Source organism: Onychostruthus taczanowskii, unplaced genomic scaffold (assembly GCF_017590055.1).
Source record: "Onychostruthus taczanowskii isolate IOZ18803 unplaced genomic scaffold, ASM1759005v1 scaffold53, whole genome shotgun sequence".
Taxonomy (NCBI): Eukaryota; Metazoa; Chordata; class Aves; order Passeriformes; family Passeridae; genus Onychostruthus; species Onychostruthus taczanowskii.
Window position 1 is genome coordinate 5,832,361 of NW_024502902.1, and position 21,890 is coordinate 5,854,250.

The 21,890-nt window shown below is 39.0% G+C and overlaps 1 protein-coding gene across 1 annotated transcript in view; it reads right to left on the bottom strand.

Moving 5' to 3' along the window:
• Positions 1-21,890, bottom strand: part of RFX4 (regulatory factor X4) — an 82,499-nt gene that overhangs the window by 33,657 nt on the left and 26,952 nt on the right. Inside the window, exons 5-9 of the mRNA XM_041416970.1 lie at positions 19,860-19,983; positions 8,357-8,418; positions 3,668-3,881; positions 2,741-2,818; positions 767-930 (exon numbers count right to left, since the gene is read on the bottom strand). Of these exons, the coding sequence (XP_041272904.1) occupies positions 767-930; positions 2,741-2,818; positions 3,668-3,881; positions 8,357-8,418; positions 19,860-19,983 (642 nt within the window). The remainder of the gene's footprint in view (positions 1-766; positions 931-2,740; positions 2,819-3,667; positions 3,882-8,356; positions 8,419-19,859; positions 19,984-21,890) is intronic.

Genomic DNA, 21,890 nt, shown 5'->3' on the forward strand with positions numbered 1-21,890 from the left:
GGGGGGGTGGGGGGTGAGGGGCAAATCCTGTAAAAATGTACATGTCCTATCAAGAACAGCCTATGCTTACAGCAGATGTCTTGTGTAAAATACTTTCACTTTACCAGTCATGAAATGCACATAGGAGAGCAGAACAACATGAAAACATTTTCCTTGATTAGAGACACTTTAAAATCTTAAGGGCTAAACATACAGTACCAATAAAAAAGTCCTAGAGCAATACTCTTAATAAATTACTCCATGTCAAGAACAAATCATTCAAATAATATTAAAGGTGCACAAGACTATTTAGAAAAAGATGGCTTCCTGAGGAGCATACAAATAAAAACAGAGGGGAAAACATGTTGACTGCACTCAGTGATTACACTTTCTGCTGTGGATTGTTAATCTCTGTCCTGCTTTATCTCTAAGAACAAGAATTCTTGGACTCACATGAACACTAGGTAGGAAGAGACCAGCTGAAATCTACCACATGAATTGGAAAAGTGAATTTAGTTTGGGTTTAGCTGAACATTAAGAAAGCAAGAAGAAGGTGGTATCCTTCACCACATAATAACCCCCAACCCTCCAAGTCTTTAATAATACAAGTCTTGCTAAAATCTGAACATATTTTCAGGAACATGTAAGCTCTTCAACGCCTTTCAAATGACACTGTGATTTAAAGTCAGAAAATGGGTGGCAGCAAGCAGCTCTCTGAGAACTGGTGTCATTCTTGAAGAAAAGAAATATAACAAAGACAGCTGAGCTGTCATTTGGGGTCAGTTACCTGTCAGGTAAGGCTTGTAATACTGTTGGCATCAAAACTCCAGAAATTGCCTTGTACAGAATTGAGTCACAAACTCCCACTATATTCACTACAGTTGAAGAACCCAGTACGGGCAGCATATGAGGAGGCATGCCTTGCCAAAAGTGCAGAAGAAAACTTTGAACCTGCAATCATGAGAAGAAGCAGGAATGTTAAAATTAAAAAAAATCAAAGGCCACAAATACCATTCTCTTTAAATGACCATGCTTACACAGCTTTTGTTTTAGAGGTGGGCTAACGGGGTGCAACACAGGCAGGGCACGTTCCTTAACTACACAGACTCGTACTGTAACACAGCACAAACTGGGAAAATCAACCAAAGGGTGAGGAGACACTCAAAGGGAGTCTTTGTGTCACTGCAGTAGAGACACCCATGGGAATCAATGGATTTTTAACTTCCATCAGTTGCTGATGAGTTTAGCTCTTTGGCTTCCACGTGTCAAACCTTTTTCTCTCTCTGCACTCTGTCCCTGTGTACAAAGGGATGCAACCTAGGCCTTGGTGGAGGGAGGGAGAGGAGGGAGAGGAGGGAGAGGAGGGAGAGGAGGATAGCAAATGGCTTACAAGGGTCAATATAACATTTTCTGTATTTTCTTTGGAAAGAAACACTACACTTTTGGATTTTATCTTTCCTCCACTATGAGGGAAAGTGGAGAAAAAGTGGCAAAAGACAAAAAAAAATAGAGGAGAGATTTCAGACATGGCAAAATATACCTCTGAAAATTTGAATGTAGCATATAAAGGTGTTATTCAGAGAATGATATGATCAGTTCCACAGGGGTCAGAACACCAGTATTCACAAATGACAACTTTCTGCACACTCTGAAGTGAAGTAAGCAACTACACCATGTGCAGCAAAGAATATTTGCTATTTGTATATCGTTGCTGCTCAGCCCCGTCCCTACCACAGATCCTGATAAAACTAATAAAATGCAGTGTCTTGCTCTTAAGAAACTATTCTGACACTCGCCCACCTAAATGTCCTGAATGAGTCAAGTATTTTTCTCACATGGAAAATTCTAGACTCAGTACAGTGGTGCAAAACTAGATTTAAAGCAGAAGAATGTGAGAATTAAAGAAGAAAAGCAAGGAATTTTCTCCCATTGATCAGAAGAGAGAGTCAGAAGACCCATTTCCTTTGATTTTTTTTTTCCAGGATCTGAATATCATATTTGAATCAGGTCCTCAGTATCTCTATAACCAGATTTGTTATCCTAGGTAAGAAGCCATCTTCCCATGTAATATCAACCTGCTTGCATTCCAGTAACATTTTATTTTCCAGCTCTAATTATAGAGTTGTCTGCGTACACTGGCAGCAACCCCTCAGATTCAGTAAGACATGAACAGTACACGCCTTATCCATCTCTGAGATGGTATTCACTGCTGAGCAGTGTGTGTGTGTGTTCCTAGCTGCACTGAAGTACAACTGAGCAACTGGAGACTTCAGCTGTGGCTCTCTGGGATATCTGGGAGGCTGTAATCCCCCCACCACTCTGCATTGCTGTTAACAGACCAGCAGAGCCCACTGTTGTTGCTGTGACACCTGCCCTGGCTCTGCTGAGCACACAGAGGAATTCCTTCAAACAGCTCAGTCCCAACAAAAAGCTTTGAAAAGTTGTGGTGGACACACTCCTCAAGTTGTAAGAACTGGATTGTCCAACATCTTGTAAGGGGATATTGCTACCTTAATCCTGCTGGAGAACAGAGGGCAAAAACATTCTCCTTGCTTTTGTTCTTTCAACTCACCCAGCATTATAAGTGAAATTTAGTGCTATCAGTCACATATTAGATATTCGAGTACAGCTATTGTCCCTTGCTCCTGAAAAGCACTGAGCACCACGAACCAGTAATCTGCAATATAACATTCAAAATGAGGTGTCAAATCCATTGATACCTTAAGGATCATTAAACTGCAACTGCAGTTTCTAACCATACCTCATCAAAGTTTGCTCTTATTACAGTGTCTAGTATCCTCTGACAGTGAGTCCTATACATCATGATAAAGGTAGAAACCTGAAAAAGAATGAAGGAGACACACAAAAGATCATTCTGCTTTAAGAAAGCCTCTTTTAAAATACCAGAAGACAGAGCAGAGAAAAAGCAAGTTTTTTTCCTTATCTTATTGATGCACAAGTGCAAAAATAATGAAATTAGTTTAATTGTATTTAGATTAGCTGCAAGATGAGTTTTCTTCTCAAAAGTAAATTCTCCCTTTGAATTCATGGATTTTTCTGTCAATAGGATTCTTCAAATGCAAGAGGAGCAAAAAGCCTCAGTGAGATCAAAGACGAGAATGTGGCCCTAATTAGGACATAAAGTACTAAAAAACCCTATTCTTTTGTCCACTTCACATTGATACTACACATGTGAATAGAACCAGAAACCTAGCAAGCTCAGCCAACAGGAGCCAGAGCATTTTTGTCATATGGGCAGATAGGATTCTCTGAATTTCTACTCTAAAAGAAGAAATTCACTAAGTCCCTCTCTACTCAAGGAAGCATTAGAATGTTTGTCAGTTTGCCATCAAGTGTGTTCACAGATTAGAGGGCTGGAACATATTTTAAAAGTTATCCTCAAACATCACATAATTGTAAAAGTTGCCCTGCTTGTATGTAATGTAACTTTTAAAAAAACATTCACGGGAGTTAGAAATATTGTACAGCTGATAAGTGTCAGCTCCCCTATTTAAGGGAAGATATTTCTTCCTATTAGATGAAGTAATTCAGCTCACCATAAATCAAGTCAAGGCATTATTAAACTTACTTCTGTTTAAAGTCTTTATATATTAGACAAAGCTTTCATCCAGAGCAGGGGGAAAAAAAGAAACCAAGACAAGCTGAGAAAAGATTTCCAAAGTGTTACCTTCTCCTCTGGCAGACTGGCTGGCAGATTTAGATCTTTGACATTTGGAAACTCTGGCAGCAATGTTCCCAGTTTGGATCGTGGTGAATACGCCACTGTCTGTTTGGTTACTTCTTTTTTTCCTGTTTCGTTGACCCAGGCTGCTCCCTTTTTAGAATACATCACATCATAATACTGGGAGTTTTCTTTCACTGCAATCCCATAATAATGGTACCTGATACATAGAGATGTGTATTTTATAAAGCAGATTGCTTGAAAATTAAAGAAAAATATGCAGAGGCAAGGGAAACTGATAATGCAAATTATTTCTACAGCAAAAAAAGACTGAACAATAGTTTATACATTATTAACAAGCATTGATTCAGCAGCAGAACACTGTGGTAACATATTGAGCTTCCAATTTTCATTCCTTATGGCAAAAGTAATGTGACTCTGTTGTAGGTCAGGAAAATTATGTACTTCCATTTTTTTAACTTCTTAGTAAAAAAAAAGCATCCTAAAGCTACTTGTTGGCAGAGCTCTACTGTGCAGCTGCTCCTTTAGTTCAGCAATAAGCAGAGGTACAGACCCTCTGAACTGGCCTTTCTGTTATTTTAGCTCCCTGATTCTCAGGCTGTTGAGGTCCAGTTTGGCCCCTGAAAAGCACAAGTCTTTATTGCAAACGAGTTGATCAGAAATGTTTCAAAAATTAAAAACACTTCAATTTTCAAAAAAAAGAGGGAGGGAAGGCTTGTGCTGGAAAGCAATGAGTGGCAGGAAATGTACAGTTCCAATTATTCGCTTCATACCCTAGCATCAGCACTGGGCTTTGATCAGCGAGGGATAGGATAGACACAGCACTAACTCTGTCTGTGACACCACTCTGGGAATTACAGCGTGGCTGTGCTATGGAAACAGATCAGTGGCACAAGTTTGTGCTACCACTCAGCTTTATTATAGGTGCTGGTGGAAGCACTGGTTACCAAGCAAAACTCTTGCATCAAAGCAGCAGAGATTTTATCTTAGTCCTTCTGTAATTCCCTAACTTTTATTTTAGTTTCTCAGCTGCAGGCACCCAACCCATCAGCTAAATTAGTAGTGATTACAAAATGCACCACAAGATTGCATTGCCAGTATACTTTTGCTTCAGCCAAATCCTACACAGATTTTTCAGTGATCCTCCACTTCTCTCCTTTTAGCCTATAGGATCATCATGAGACTCTCTTCTGGATCCCCACTATGATGGCACAAGAAGTTTCCATCTCTGGATGCCTCTTTGACTCTTCAGGCAGTTACTATTTCAGAGTGCTGCCACCAAGTCTGTTCATTCAAACAGACACAAATCCACTTGAGGCAGTTCTACAAAGGTTATCAATGAAATTAATTAAGAGTAGCATGTAAGTGATGGTAGTGGAAACTAACTGGTGACTTTTCCACTCACAGTCATTTGCCCATAGATCCGTGCATGTCATAATACCCAGTAGAAAATAGTGGCAAAGAGCTGGAAGCCCAAACTCTTCTATCAGCAGACATGGGCTCAGAGGAGGCCTGGGGTGATGTAAGAAATTTCTAGTACGTGGTTCCTGGCCATACCTACTGAGGACATTCCTGTTACAGGTAACTAATGACAAGAGATTACAATACCAGCTGTAGGAGTTTGGCTTTTTTTTTTTTTTAGTTTGAAGGGTAACACCTCCAGCTCTTGGTTTATGTGCCCAGTTTGGTCCCTGGAAGCTGCCAGGTGAGCACTGCACATAAGGGCCATAAAACTCACACATGGCCTGTGTGTTACACCTGGGGTAGGGGAACCCAAAAGGAAATGCTGTGGGGAGCCAGAAGCACAAATTGCTCAGGGAAGGGCAGGAAGAGAGAAAAAGTCAGAGCAAGTGGGACTGAAAGGCTTATATAATTTAAACTTAAATTAATTTAAACATAATTTAAACAGGGGTCAGTCTTGTATCAAGTTTTGTCTTAGTGAAGGAAAAAAAAAGCAAGCCTGGAAAATGTAGTAGAATTCCACTGTGCTCTGTTTAATTCCTGGTATATTTCACTTGGTAGTAAACTGCACAGAGGACGTTTCCACATAGCTTCAAAGTCATATAGACAGCAGTTGCAAACTCCAAAATTTTTCTACATAGCTTCTTATTTCATTAATTTTACTATCCCAAAGTGCAAAAATTCACTGGAGTAGTTTACACAGATTATTTTCCAATTATTTTTTGTATTCCTATCAGAAAAAAAAACCAACCTCAACTTAGTTCAATAAACAGGGCTTGAAAGTCTGATATGTAGAAGAATAATATGCAGGCAACAAAACTGTTTCTGTGTTAAAGTGAAATATCTTTTACCCTCATCAGTCTCTTACATACAGCATTCCTTTTAAAGAAAGAAGGAAAATTCTCTACACACATGTAGCGTCCACTCACACCTCTTGTATCAAATTGAAAAGTTTCAGACTACAGTACAGAAAGAAATTGGCTTTTATGTTCAGCCGCCTTCTCAGGGCTCACCTGTGGTGGAACTGTTTCTAAGCTCAGTGTGACAGAGAACAGCTGCATCAATAAACCAGCTGCAAAACAGAAAGCTCTCAACTGATGAGCACGAGCACAGCACCACTGCAGCTCTAAACTTAGTAACGTTACAAGGCAGCTGTGCTATGAAAAGACTGAAGGCAGAACAGTGTGAAGTCAGACATCTTAACCACTTCTATGACTGAATTCCCTTTGGCAGCAGCAGGGAAGTGGAACAAAAATAATACTGGCAGCAATTGGTCAGCACAATTGGTGATAAAGGGACTGTAGTGTTAATGCTTGAAGTAATTTCTTTACGTAACACTTAACTGGAATGCAGTCAGATGTTTCTGAAAACAAAATCAGAGCTCAGTTACAGCTGTGCTGCGTCTACCAACGAGAGTATTTATATTAAAATACAGCATGCAGGTACTCTGTCTCTATGACAGAAACCCCTCATTTGCTAGATAGGGAGCAGAACCATTGCACAAGTGGTGTGAAAGGAGTATGTGACCTGAAAGCTGCTCTGACAGGCAGGCAGGTTACAGGGAAATTGTGCAAGAAATATTAAGTCTCAGTGAGAGTAAAGAGAGAGCTTTTGGAGGTGCAAGACTCCCCTAGTCAGCAGATGAAGAGTGTCTTACCCTCTGAGAGACTCCTGGAGTGGGAGAAGCTCTGGTTTGGAAACAGAGCAGTGCTTACTCCTTTCATTAAACAGAAGGACAAGCATCAAAAGTTGTAGATGATGCCAGGATGATTTGATGGCCAATAGGAGGTACTCATACGAATGTGTCCACAAAGCATCTTTACACACTTTCACTCTGTCTTTATGAGCCTCCACAAAACTTATATTCAGTACAAAATCCTGACTCTCTTATGGTCCTATCATGCTTTCCTAGTATGCTGTTGGGCTAGCTCAGAATTTCCACCTGAGAGATTTCTGGTGGCTTTGATGAGTGCTGTTATGGCTACTCCGAATTTCCATCTGGGGCCACTCCCAAAATCAAATTTCAATTAGCTGCTTAAATATGTCTGCTCTAGAAAAAGAAATCTTAGTTATAAAAACTAAGGAAATATCAAGCTGGAGGGAAGAACATTTTATCCCATCAAAGAAATACTGCTTTGCATGGACCACTTATTAGAGGAGCACAATAAATCTGTCTTTAATGGCATTTCTTACAGAATCTTAGTTTCTTTTTTTCTTTAAAGAGCAGGTCATTCTAGCTTTAGTATGTAAGCTCCATCCTAATAGCATATTTAATTCTCAGCATTTAGCCATATTGAAAATATGGCTTTATTTTGAAAATACAGGCTTTATTTTGAAAGAGAAGCTTTACCCACAAAATTTTTCAAACACACCATCTCACATTTTCATTTCCTCTTCCATAGTTTTTCACTTGTGATCTATAGACACTACACTTCTGCTACTCTGTAGGATTCTGTGAAAGCCAATCAAGAAAAGCAGATTTTATTACGTGAGGGGCCTTATGCTTGCCACAAGAAGATTCAAACCTCCCCTAGAAAAATTTCTTGGAGTCCACAAGCAGAAAATAGTGTAAAAACATTGCTGTATCCTCTAGATGAATTGGTAGAATCACAACTTATCAACAACTGGAAAAAGTCAAATATCCCAGAAAGCACACTCTAAATTCTGAATCAGTTTCTTAATCTGGAATTAGGATGAACTGTTTTCAGAAAATACCATCTTTTGGCCAAGGCAATAAGTTAATTCTTTAATCACCTAAAGGCATGTTGGATTTCATTAGTTGGGAAAAATGGTGGTTAAATACAGGTTTGTGGGCAGTTTCAGTTTACGTCAACGCATGTTCTTCCTAAATTTTAAAGAGCATTCTGACACTTCTGCTCCAGCCTGAAACATGATGCTAACCAGCTGTTATTTCTCAGCCTCCAACAGTAGCTCCATTACTCCTGAGTGCAAATGTCTTTTACGTTGTGTGAGTTGAGATAAAAAACAATATGAAAAATATTCCTAATCAAATCAGTAAAAGGCTTCTCTTAGATCACCTTTGCAGAATCACTGCTGAATCTATAACATAGTGTAATAACTACAATAGAACCTCCAAAGTTGCTTTTAAGTCCCCAACTGCACAAGTTATTGCCTGTTCTCCTTCCCTATTCAGTAAAGCCAGAGCCAGATGGGGCCCTGTGAGAGATGATAATAATACCACACACTGCTTACTTTGATTGGCCTCTGGTTCCAAGTCTTCTTGTTGTTAGTTGTGGAAACTGTTGTCTTATTATCTGCAATTAGACAGAAGTGATATTAAGACAAATGGAAACACACACTTACCAATGCTTAAATTAATATGAACTTTTAAGACAAAAAAAGCAGAAAAACTGTACTGTGATATCTACAAAATACATGATAGGAGAAATCAGAAATAAAGCTCTTGATTTATTCCATTTCTGAAAGGGGGAAAAATATTTTAAACTTCACTATAATCTCATTAACTACTATTAATTTAAATACTTTCAGAAGTTACTGGAATAGAACATATTTCCTTTAAAATCTAAGATCAGTTCTGCCTCTTAACTAAGCAGCACCATACTTAGAACTGGCCTACTACTTATGTCACTTTGCAGGATCAACAAAGTTCTCTACAGATCTTCATAAACCAGCCACTAAACACTTCTTGTTCTAAAATATGATTCGCTAAAAAGGTTCTGGTGTTTGACAGGGGCATCACTTCTACCAAGGAAAACTCATCATGGCATTTGTAAAGATACCTCATAATCAATTTATCCTCTATGGAAAACAAGTGGAACTCAGAAACAGCAGGATGTCATCAAGAATCCAAACTCTAGTGTGTCAGCAGACATTAAAAGGATGCTGCTACTGCAACCCAAAACTTCTTCAGGGCCAGTTGCATTTAAGGAAATAAATTAACGAATGCAAATTGTGCCTTAAGTCACCAGAGCCTCTATCAACAAAGGCTAATCCTGACGAAAAAGCTTTGCTGCTGTTGCTGGAAAGGAGACACTCAGCACCCCCCAGGATTGAACCAGATTCTCACTGGGGTCTGACATAGGAGGAAAAGTTTTCTGCCCAAACAGTCATGCAAGAAAAACTGCAGTAAGTCTTGAAGATTTACTTGCAAAGGAGTTTCTTCCTTTTAAAATTTGTAATCCATTTTAATTGTGTTTTTGTTACATGAATCACTAAATGCTTCCTCTTTGGGGGGTAACACCAACCAATATTAAAGGAAAACAAGCCTGCAAGATGGAATATAACTGTTCAACTAGGAACAAAGTCAATTAAAATTGATTAAATAATATAGATTTTTTTTCTCCATTAGCCATTTTGCCACCATAATAAATATTTAATCCTGATTGATGACAGAAAGCTTTGGAACATGTATTTACATCAAAAGGTGCTATATAAATAAAGACATTACAATGTCACATATTTAACTATTTCTTTAGTACTTTTGGGGAGGGTTTTAGCAAAGGTACAACCATTTTCCCTTTTATCACGTAAAAATTGACCTGTGTTGGTTTCCAAGAGCTTTGCACAAGGTGGCTGATGTCAAAAATGCAGCGAAGACTCAAAGTCGCTAGGCTGTTCAGCTTTAATTTCTGGAGCAAAAATTCAGCAAACAGTAAAACACTTTTGTGGAGCTGTGAAAGTTCAGCCTAGCTGTTTGATAAATGAGCAGACAGGCAAGCAGCCCTTCTTTCTCTTTTTGTATGGATTCAATGAAGCCTGCCTAAAGAACACCACATGCTGTTCCAGCTACTGATCTAACATTCCGCAACATCTCAGCCTTCCAAATTCCCTTTAATTACACATTAATCCCACCCCTCTCTCTTTCATTTTCTGCAGACAGGATTGGGGGCTCCACAAGGCTGTGGGAAAAAAGGCAGTGTTGAAGAACTACTTTCTGAGGATGTTTTTTTTTGGGCTAGGGGATTTTTAAAATATTGGATGTGTTAGCTTTTTGATTTTTTTGGGGGGAGTTTTTTTTTGTGTCAGTTGTCATTCAGAAAATACCACCTCTCTCCAAAATCTGCTCTTACAGCAGTTGATTTAATATTAGAGATAGTTTTACTCTATTTTTCCTCTTGGAACAGCATCAAACCATATTACTTTCAAGTCTTTCTAGCAGCAGTGAAGTGTTACAATGCACACTGTAAATGCTACTTTATGAACCATATGCTGTGGGAGTTACTGAGATTTTATTTAAATCTGCCAATTTCTACAAACCAGGGCAGAGGTGATCAGGAAAACAGAATAATAATGAAGCAGTTGATCAGATGATCCCTTTTTCTTTTGTTTCTTTTTCAAATCCAGCACATTTTAAATAATACACACCTCTCAGAATGTATCTTAAAAGTATGCATCACTTAAAACACTATTCCTCAATAATTTAAAAAACAAAACAAAATAAACAAACAAAAAAAAGAGAATAATCAAGCAAAGCTTTGGAAAAAGAGCCAGGACTATTTTATCCAATGCTGCATATATAAAATATAAAATGGTATAATTACACGTAGGTGCTTGTACACATATGCGTGGTTATTAATGTGTTTGAAATAAAACAAGTCAAGTGCTAAAAGAACTCTCTGTTCATATAAATGTTTATATTCAGCAATGTTTATGCAAATCTCTGTGCAATGATACTGGTACAGGTAGGAAGGTTACCCTGAAAGGGGAGAGGAAATCAGATCAGGCAGGACAAAGTGGAGTTCACTGTGTGCTGAAATCAGTGGAAAAAGCAGAGAACCAAATATGTGGAAAATTGTATCATCAACCTGAAAAATCACTGCACAAATATGTCATTGTTGGTTTAATGTTTATTAACTTTTAAAGATCTATAGACAAAATGTGTTAACTTTACAGCTGTGTGGGGAGGGAAGGGGGTTCTAATTGCCAGACATGAAAATCTAGGTTTGGATCTGAAAACCAAATTGGATCATTTTCCTTCCATCACAGCAGTGAGGTTTGCACAAGCAAATGAATCAAGACCAGACCACGCACTCTGAGCTACTTTCTGAATGGAAAGTCCCTGTTCTCACAGCAGTTCTGGCTTCTCAACAGAAACAGTGGTAAAAATATCTCATGGGTAGTACCCAAGGGAATTTTGGATGAACAGATCTTTTACTATGGTCCTTCTGTGGAGCTAACATTCCATCTCACGCTTCTCCAAACTGACCATAATTCCAGCTGCCCTGCAAAAACTGCTAAGTAAAAAGGTACAGGTTTTACATTTTCCAAGTTAAATTTCACCTAAGTCACACAGCAATTTTGACTTTTGGGCATTATTTTAGACTACCTGATTTCTTGTTTTGAAACACATGCAGACCGGAATTTCACATGGAAATAGCTTCTGTCCCTACTATGTTAGCCTCAGAAAAAAAAATGTTCCTGCAATTTCTTTCTCAGTTACTGAACTTCAGTGTGTTCTCCCTCTCTTTTCTCTGTACTCTGCTTAAGACATGATCTTGCCTTCTGCCTACAGAAGATCTTCTATGCCTTTCTTGATTAAAAACAGTAACATGAAGAACTGCTTTGATGCTTCAGGTTTTAGCTTTTATATTTTTCAGATTCTATTCTGCTGTAGTGTGAAAGTCTAGGCTTCATATTAGGGGATAGTAAGCACTCTCCACAGAAGAGGTAGACAAAACAATTCCTTCTCTAGCTGGGGACCCAAGGACAGCCTATCCAGACCTCAGGCCCAAGAGCATAAACAATGGTGGACCAAAGAGAGAAAACAAGAAGGATGGGACTTCATGGGATAAAGCTGTAATTAGAAAATTGGCTCCAATATGCTAATGGACCAAAACTTATAAAAGTGTGAGACCCCATGACTTGTCATCCATTGTGTGGCCATTTTGGGTTGTGATGCCCAAGGTGGATTGAGGTCTCTTAATAAATACCTACATTATTCTTTCACTCCGTCTAGTCTGTTCTAGGTCAGCCTTCACAAGGCATCACTTTATCTTCTGGTGAGTGCTTACTGCATACTTAAGATGAAGTCATTACATTATAAAACAACATCTATATATATATTTTACATTTTTTCAGAGGACTAGTATATGGAGGTCAGCATTTGTTTAACATTGCTTCAGACAATCCTGACAAATGGTTTTTGGAATGTCTGTGCAGATCATTCACATGGGGAGATAACAGGATTTTTATCCCACTTCAGCTTTTTAAACCTAGCAGAAGTGCCTGAATAAATTTGAATTAAATACCTAGTTACTTGTATTTTTGGTTATTCTTAAGGCAATAAAATGAAATGGGTTTCTTGAGCATCCATGTAAAACACAGAAAACTTTATGAGCAACAACTTGAAAAGTTCCTCTCTAAGGGTCTTTATTACAGTCTGCACAATCTATTAACCTTAGGCACTGCTAACTGCAGGAGCTGTTCTGTTACCCACAAATGGCTGTAAGGATGCATTCCTTCCACCTGATTACTGCCAGCTGTCATTTCTGCCACTGTCTCTCTCCTCACATCTCCAGTACTGTAACATTCCAACACAAGCAGATCCAGGCTCAGTGTTTAAATGAGGAATTACAGAATCACAGAATGGCTTGAGTTGGGAGGGACCTTAAGTATCTTCTTTTTCCAAACACTCTGCCATGGGTACGGACATTCTGCTTTCACCACTACGCTGTGACCCATCACTCCTCATTGCATTCACTATCAAACTGTGAACTCTATGTTTCCAAATAATTGCATCTAAAATCATCTATAATATGTCAAAACAAATCAGGGAAAGGAAATCTTATAAAGCATCTTATGTGTCTGTCTTCATGCAAGCAAAGATGGAAGAAACCAGAAATGTCCGGAAATTTCTGAAATAACTATTTTCCTCCCTCCTTTGTCAAAATATTAAATTTTACTCTGGGACAACAGGTAGAGGATGGCTTTTAGAAGTCTTTTCGTTAGAATGTTTTAAATTTCTGCTTTTCAAAAGGCATGATGCACCTGATCTAGAGGGATGTTATTCTTCGTTACTCACGTTCCTTTCTATTTGACATAATTCTAGCCTTGCTTCTAGAACTTCACAAAGTAGAGAAATTAGATCAAATTAACTTGCAACCTAGCAATTACACACTGCCAGAATGAGAAGTGGATTCCAGGCTCTGCGCTCCCTAGCTCTATGAGATTCTAGAGAGATTCTCATACCATGGAATAAATTCTCTTTCCTCCCATAACAGTTCTTCATAATGGGGCCTGGTTCTGCTTCTCTCAATTCAGATTTCAGGTCCCATATCTACACAGCATGCTTTTCTTTTGTGAAGTGAGGCATAGAAGATGTGTGTTTATTTACCAACCTCTGTTGTGGTGTTTCAGTCTTAATATTCTTTGCCATGGCAGCAGCAAAGAAGCCAGTGATAACAAACACAGCTAGATTCTCACAGAGCTATGCTTTCCTTATTCTCACTGCTATTAAACACAAGCAATACTGATGTCCTCAATATTTTAAAGGGTCCTTGGTTCATTGGTCTTTGACCCAGTACTGTTCCTGCTGGGTCTTTCCAGGGTTTCCCCATCAGCTTTAGTGCTTTTCAAAATCCTTCTCTGAGACAGGCGTTATTATTAACACCTGTGTTAGGGGGTTCCTTTTGGCTGAAAATGGTTTGGGGCTGATTCAGCATCATACTGTCTTGAGGAAATGGTCAAGAAAATTTGCACTGAGAAACATCCATTGATAGGAAAGAGCATAAGTGGCCCAAAACACCATTTCTGTCTCTCAAATCCACCAAACTGTGTAAACAAAAGGAGAACAGGCATGACTGTGTCTATACCTTCTCTACCCCTTGCTTGCTTACTTGCAGGGCCAGGAGGGAAGGCTGCAATGTACAGGCTCAGTACTCTTGACCGCAGATCTGTTAAGATTCAATAACCTTCCCATTTCTTTCCACTTACCTTCCTAAGTTTTGGAATGGGGCATGGTCTAGCTCTAGGATAAGAACTTGTTTCTTGCACTGGTATGGCTCAACTGACACTGCAAAGCAAGACAGAAAAACCTGCTGGCCTTTTCTCTAATGTCCGTGCACAACTCTGCTTGCTATGAAGATCAGAATCTGTGAGGAATGCCAACTGAACTGGACATGCAATGAAGCTTGCAAGACTGCTTCTCAAATTTATCTATGTAAAACAATATCCTCTTTCAGCAGTTCCTCTGGCCAAATAGAATTCAGCCTAAGGTATGATCAAACACATTACTGCATCCCAACAAAGCTGCAAACACTGAGTGCTCTGCCTCAGATTCTTAGCTGAGCTGCAGCCCCTTTTGGTGCTGACTTGCTGAAGCCAAGCAGATCTAAAACCCTGCACAACTCTCCCTGCTCTGTACTGGTGCCAGCACACTGCCTGCCATCACCCAGCCTATCTGTGGGAAAAGGCTGAGCGCCAGGATCCCTGCACTCTGGCAGACCCTGAGCTGTAAGCACAGCCTCTGGGATGTGTTGACAAGGCATGAGGTAAAGCAGCCCTGGGGCCACTCCATGCTTAAGGCCTAATTGGAAGCCAGATGCTTCCAGTTAGGCCTTAAAAGTGGCAAAGACACTAAAAATCCCATTGCGGTAGGGCATTGAGAAAGGAAAACTCACTCCAGAGAAACTGAGGTATCCTCACTGGTTTTCTTACTTCCCAAGCTCAAGAAGAAAAAGGCAGTAGTCAGCAACCTGCAACAGTACAAGAATCAGCTAAGCAGAGCCAAGGGAGCAAAGACCTTTCCAGCTATACTGCAGGATCAGTGTTGCCCACACCAGCATGACTGCTTGCTTCTGCAGGACTTGTGTTATTATGGTCTCATCAGAGGATCTTAGCCTGGAAGATTCAGAGTTGGGAAGAAAACTCATACTGGTGGTAACTGCTCTTCAGTCAGGAATCCTAGCTGTTCAAAAGGGATGAAGGGAAACTGGGGACTGCTCAGATAGCACTGACAGACTTGTTCAGTACAATAAGAGAAACCACATCCTCACATTTACGTTGATTTTCCCCCAGTTCTATTTTTGTATTCAGTGTTGTAGAAATTGCTCATAATAAAGCAAGTGCTGTTTTAATCCACCAGAAGAGAGCACTAAGAGTAAATTCAGCTTTGCTATACCAGTTACTATTGAGGCTACTTAAGAGCCAATTGAGAGCAAAGAAATAAAAAGCATATCAGAAGAAGTATCTCCTTATGAACAACAGCAGGCAATTTCCGATATGTGCATTTCAATACAAAGACAAATCAGAATGCCCTCACATCACAATGTCATTACCAAAGAGAATTCAATAAAGGTCTTTTCTGCCCTTTTCAAACTTTAAAATCGTACAGTATAACAGCAAAAAACTGTAAATCTTATTGATCCTAGTCATGCTTGGAGGAACAGTCCTGAAAGTAAAACTTCAGGGCATAGAGACAGTGCCTCATGATGAAAAAGAAATTTGGCTGGTACAGCTTGTACCTCCCTGGAGCAAAGGAAACTATTGGGAAAAAAAAAAAGGTTCTTTCCTAACCAATATTACAAGTCTATGGTGGACTTTGCCTGTTATCTAGTGAAATGTATTCATTGGAATGTAATTTTCAGTTACAGCAAGGCCAGTCGGAGCAACAAAATTTGTGAGAGCATGCATCCATGTTAAACCTCTAAGATACCAAAATGATGTAAAGGGACATCTGACTGGGGGAAAATAACCCTGAGAAGTGCCATCAACCTTCGTTTTCCTCTTCAAATATTAGTTTGTTATTGCTTGTCAAAAGACATGGCAGGAAAGCCCCAAAAGAAAAGGAAAAAAAAAAAAAAACTAAACCAGAAGAGCAAAGTATTTATCCTCCAGGGGGCACATGGGAGTTGGAAAGAACTCAGCTTCACGAGGATGCAAAGCGATTTCACCACAAGTCTCTCAGTGTTCTGGGGGAGAAATGTGGCAGGGCACGGCAGGGGAATTAGCACTGCCCAGTAAATTTAAAGCAATGAACTGAGGACACGCAGGAAGGGACAGATCGCTGCAGATGGATGAGGAAGGTTACATCTTCGAGGGTCCTGACTAAAAAACAGTGTACATACAGGGTCACAAAAGAAACAAGAACAAAAGTCAGTGTTGGAAATAAAAGTGAAAGAGAAGCTCAAAGAATTGCCAATGCAGCTAACAGCTGGGAGGAATGGTAGAGCCAGGAGAAGCCTTATGGCACCCACCCCTACACAATAGCTGCTGAGGGCTTTGGAAATGCTCAAAACATTCCTGCTCTTTTTTGATTTCAGTGAAGGCCCTTATTAAGAATGATTTCGTTTTTCGAAATTAAACGCAGTAAGAATGAGAAGTCAGAGTCATCATCCACCATAATTCTTGGCATAGTGTGTTACTAATCACCAGCATTTTATATTAACATGTTGCTCAGATAAAACCCAAAACAAACATACACCTACACAACTTTCCCTGGAGCAGGCAGGGGCAGAACTTTCAGCTGGAAACACGTTAAATTGCTCTCCAGAGCCCCAAGGTCCCGGAGCAGAGCCCAAGGCATTGGCAGCACAGGGCTGAGGGGCACAAGGCTGCCATCCTTTCTAAGTGACCTCAGCAACAGGGCTTTCATTCCTCCTGCCTGCAGACTAATTCACAGTCTGAACACGTTCACTGTGAGAGAGCTTGCTCTCTCTCATATGCAACATTTAATAATAACTCAGTGACACACCTGCCCTGCCTCGCTGTACCTCCCTGTCTTCTCACTGGTTCCATGGAACATCTTTACTTTTTCTGCCTCACTTTTGCACAAAATCAAAATATAATATGCTTGGCTGTCTACAGTGAGAGCAGAAGTTTAACACTGGACTCTGCAACTGATGCTGAGCTGTAACTACCGAATTACAGGGCCCTCCCTAATTACTACCTAGTCAAGGTATATAAGAGAATACTGGGTCCCATCTTTAGCACACAATAAAATGTACTGTAATGACAGATGAGGTAGCATAGCAGATTGGCAAATGCTGGTATAGATAAAACTGCCTGTAATTTTTGCATGTTAAATGAGTGAGTAAAACATTAAAATCTTGACTAACAAAGTTACAGCTCCCTTTGTCATATGAGAAATATGATATTAATATCCCATTAATAGCCATATTAGAGTATTCTTGATTTCATATATTCTTTATGTGGCTTAGGAGTACAGGTTGCTCTTTAAAAGATATTTATTTATACAGTATTTCTGTTCTTTGTTTTTCTTGTTCCCTTAATTGCTGTTAGCTTGGTTTCCTCAGAAAACAGTCTGTATTACTGTCTCTCTGTTAATCTCTCTAGTCCCCAGACCAATTTTGATTTCATTAGTTCAATATTACCAAGTGTCTGAGGTCCAGCCCATGTCCTAGAGGTTTAACAGAAAACACTGTTACTTAGTACAGTTTGTTTTAATGTGCTGAACTCCACGTCTCTTTCTAAAAAATGCCAGTTTGTTAAAGAAAAAGCCCTAATATTTAACACTGCCTGCAGAGCTAAAGTTCGGAGATGAATTATAAATTCAATGTGGTCTACTGAAAGGCGAACTGTCTACAATTTCACAGAACAACTAGCTCCTTTCTCTGGAGGAAATGACAGCTGCAGGGCTCCTGATGTTTCCCAATGAGGACAAACATGTCCAGGGTCCCTGTTGCAGCAGCTAAGTGCAGAATGCCTTTAACAGCATCTATTTCACTGCACTGCTTCAACTGCCTCCAAGGCATTTATGCAACTCACCTTGCCAATATGGTATTTAAGTCACATGATAAACAATGTTGGCTAAAATTTCACACATGTACATGCTCCAAAGGAGAAGCTGACTGCAAGTATTGAGAGAATGCAGATGTGCCTTGCAGATCTTTATACCTATGCAGTACATTTTGTTAGCAGTAACAGGCTGGAAAGAATCAGTGGGCTCTGCTCAGGTTCTGCAGATGGAGAAGCTGGTTTCACTTCAATATTTTCCTCCTGTTGCCTGAAGTTCCTGGACATACCAGTGCAGAATTGCCAATTCCCAGATGCAGAAGTTATGGCCACCCAAAGTACTAGTGCGAAACAGTACCATGATGAATGTGCAGGGCTTCCTTCCTCCACAAAAAAGGTAACAAGTTTCATGGAACCCTGCACAGAACTCTTTTGCAACAGAGAGGAAAACACTTGGACCACAGCACATGAAAAACACATTGGAATGCTGTGATTTTTGGATGGAAACCATAGTACCTGTCCTGCTAGGTTAAGAGACTCCTACCAATGAACAGGTCTATGTATCAGAGGCAGGAGATAAGGGGAATAAAGTACTAAACAGGGTAACAGAACTGCCACATATTGATAAATTTATGTTCTCATGGACGAATTCTGGAATGTTTACATCTTACCATTTACAGAAGTTTTTAGCAGCAGCACAAGTAGCATTGTGTAAACTTGAGCCATGTTCCAAATGTGTGAGCCTGCATGAAATCTATTTATTATTTTCATTGTTCCTAAATTACAAGTCGCCACTATACTTATCACTTGGTAGCAATAATGTGTACAATGAACAACTTAATTCACAGTTCTGCAGTGTATTTAAACAGAAACCTGACACAGAATCTACTGAGTTATGCAGGTCTCCAAGACACAACAAACATGGTAATGTTACAACACAGTACACTTTATTTTCCCTTCCAAACTGCCTGACCTAAAGATGCACTACACAAAATGTCACCTCATTAAATACATCCTTCACCTACTCTTTACACAGGCACTTACCCTAGAAACATTTTTCTTTCTTTGAATACCCAGAAATTCTATAGAACAAATGTTGCAAACACTAAAAGAGAACAGCTTGCAGGACAATGGGCTACAGATTCATGCTTGCAAGCATTTCAAAAACAGCGGCAAACTCTACACTTTGTTTTTTTCACAGTCTACAGGTTTTAAAGGCCTGTGACACATTCTATGGTATAATTTCAGTTTTAAATATTATCATGTTATTCACTGAGAGGGAACTATCACCTGACCAGCAAAACCAAAATACAAACTTTATGTAACCTTCTAGCCAGCTATTAACATCTGCTACCAGTGTAGAGCTTCACTGCTCACACCCAGATGACGCACAGCTATGTCTGTGCTAGGAGTGCATCTCCACTGTGAATCTGGAGTTAACAAGAGTGGCTCTTGCTAGAGCAGGATTGGAAAGGGAGCACAAGGAATCACAGTGAGAGGATAACTTGGATAGCTTGGCAGCCTGTACCTGCAGTGCACACAAAAAGCAGCTAGATGTTTTCTGGACTTTCACATCTGGAGGCATTGTACTCCGCCATGTGAATTTGCTACATCATTTGATACCATTAATTAAAGGATCTCCATATTATGCTTACAAGAACAGCACAGACATAGTCCAGAATTCAATTTTAGCCTTCTGTTTTTAAAAAATTATACATTTGTTTAAGCAGTGCAGGTCATAATGCAGATGCATTTACACCGGCTTTATTCAAATTCCAATTCAATTCTAACTGCCAATTTTTTGTACCATATCACCATCAGCTAGGCTGGTGACTGACGTACTCTGGAGCCTAGCCATGGTTAGACGTTATTCCAACCATCAAAATACTTAGAATCTTAGCCTTTGTCCAATAACTTGAATACACGAAGAGTTTTCATTCATACACCTCTGTCTCTAACAGTAAAAGATTTAGTTCTTTTCAGTAGTTTAGTTCTTTCTGAACCAGATGAGATTTTAAGGTGTCATACAGCAGTTTAGACTTACCTTCCCAAAGCTGGCAGCATTAACAGGTTGCGTGTCGTTTTTCTCACAGAAGTCCAAGTAATGCATGTAGAGAGCACTTCGAGGAATGCAAACACCTTCTGCAATCTCATAGTTCTCCTCCAGCCTTAAAAAGCAAATATCAAACAGAGAGAACTGCAAGTATGTTGGATGTCCTGTATGGTAAACAGTATACAAAGCTTCAGCATTTAAGACCAAACAGTCTGACTTCCTCTTGTCTACTAAATTTTGTCTGCTTTGTTCCTAAGTGCTCCTTCCAATTCATTCCCATAATACTTACTTGCTTCACTTGGCTCACACTTGTTATCAAAACCATAGGCTATGAGTTCCCAGCAATCTATCATACCCTAAAAGCATCCTGCAGTAAATAAATATATGTACAACTACAAAACAATAAATACTCACTGAGGGGAAGCATTCTCTCCTTCTTTACAGACCACATCACCTATGGTTCACGACACTCTTTTCATTCCTGTCCAGCTGCAAATTTCCTTACCTTGAGGAAGCAGGTATAGCTAAAGCAAATAATTTGTTGCTACTCAAGAGTGCCCACAAAATCTTATTGTGTAATATTTTCTTGGTATCGTTTATGGGCAAAGTAAAAAAAACAAAAAGAAACCACAATCTGGATACAACGATGAAAAAACCCCAGTGAATTAACATTCTTTTCTACCTTTTAGAAACTATCCTTATTTTTTCATACATGAAAATATAACTATAAAATTTTTAATTATACGTCAAATATATGAGCAGGCATATGCTTCATCTTTAAAGCTCAAAACTGATCTCATTACAAATCTATAGATTAGAAGAAACATTCCTTTGAAATGCCATTTTTATGATTCCTGACCCAAAAATCTTCAAGAGATATTTACATACACACTTAACATTAAACCATAATTAACTTGCAACTGATGGTGTCAGTCATAGCCATCTACAGTCACATGTGTGCTTGTCTGCCTTGCTGAGTAAGGGAAGAAGTTAGGTGTAACTTCCTCTTAATTGTATTAAAAAATAAATACGCATTCTCAAAAAACTCCAGTTTTACATCAAATAACCCCCTGCCATTTGTTAGCTGCAGAACACCTTCCCAATATCTTGTTTCTTTTCTTCATTGCCTTTTTCAGGACCTACCTACCTTCCATTTCAGTTATCGTGATCATTTGTGACTCCAAACTATTTTAATAAGATATCCGGCTAGATGAATGGAATCAGTTTGTATGGGCAACATCTATTCTTCCCTGGTTTCTACAGAAATATCATCATGGCATCTTTCCTCAATTTCATAGTGCTCTAACAAAACCTCCTTTCAAAACCTGGAGAGTTCGTTTGTATACTATAGCTGCTAATTGGAATGTCAGCTTCCGTGACCAAGACAGGACAGAAAGAAAAGCAGTTAATTATTTCTCTTAATATCTGATGAATTTTTCTCTTTTTCTCCTCTCTTTCACAGACAGTCATTAGTCTGACACTGAACAATGCCCCATTATACCTGCACTTTTTTTTTAATGATCAAAAACCCATCTTGCTCCACTTCTTTTATTTTCCTGTCTTTTATTTAACAACTTTATCATATTTTGAATCCAGCTTCATTCTACAGTATTGTAGAAAAATAATGAATGCAATCTTCCACCTAACAAATCATTACCAGTTATAAAATATACTTTTATATATATATATAACATTTTATATAGTGTTGTAATAAAGCCATGTGAAATCCAGTAGCTCACAAGGAGACCTTTGGTACCACTACAGTATAGGAATAAAGCCCCTAATCCTTCCACAGGAATGGCAATTTTATCTGTCTCTATTACTGCTTCCCTCCATATACACTTACATAGTTCTAGATTAAATGAGATTATTCTATATCAGAGTCACATCTGTAGTGTTGTTACAGATTTATTTTTATATCTCAAGACTACAGAACAACTGTAATGTTAATCACTGTTAATCACACAGATTCTAGAACAGATTATTTTTTATGGAGTATAACAACATATAAGGAAGTATGAA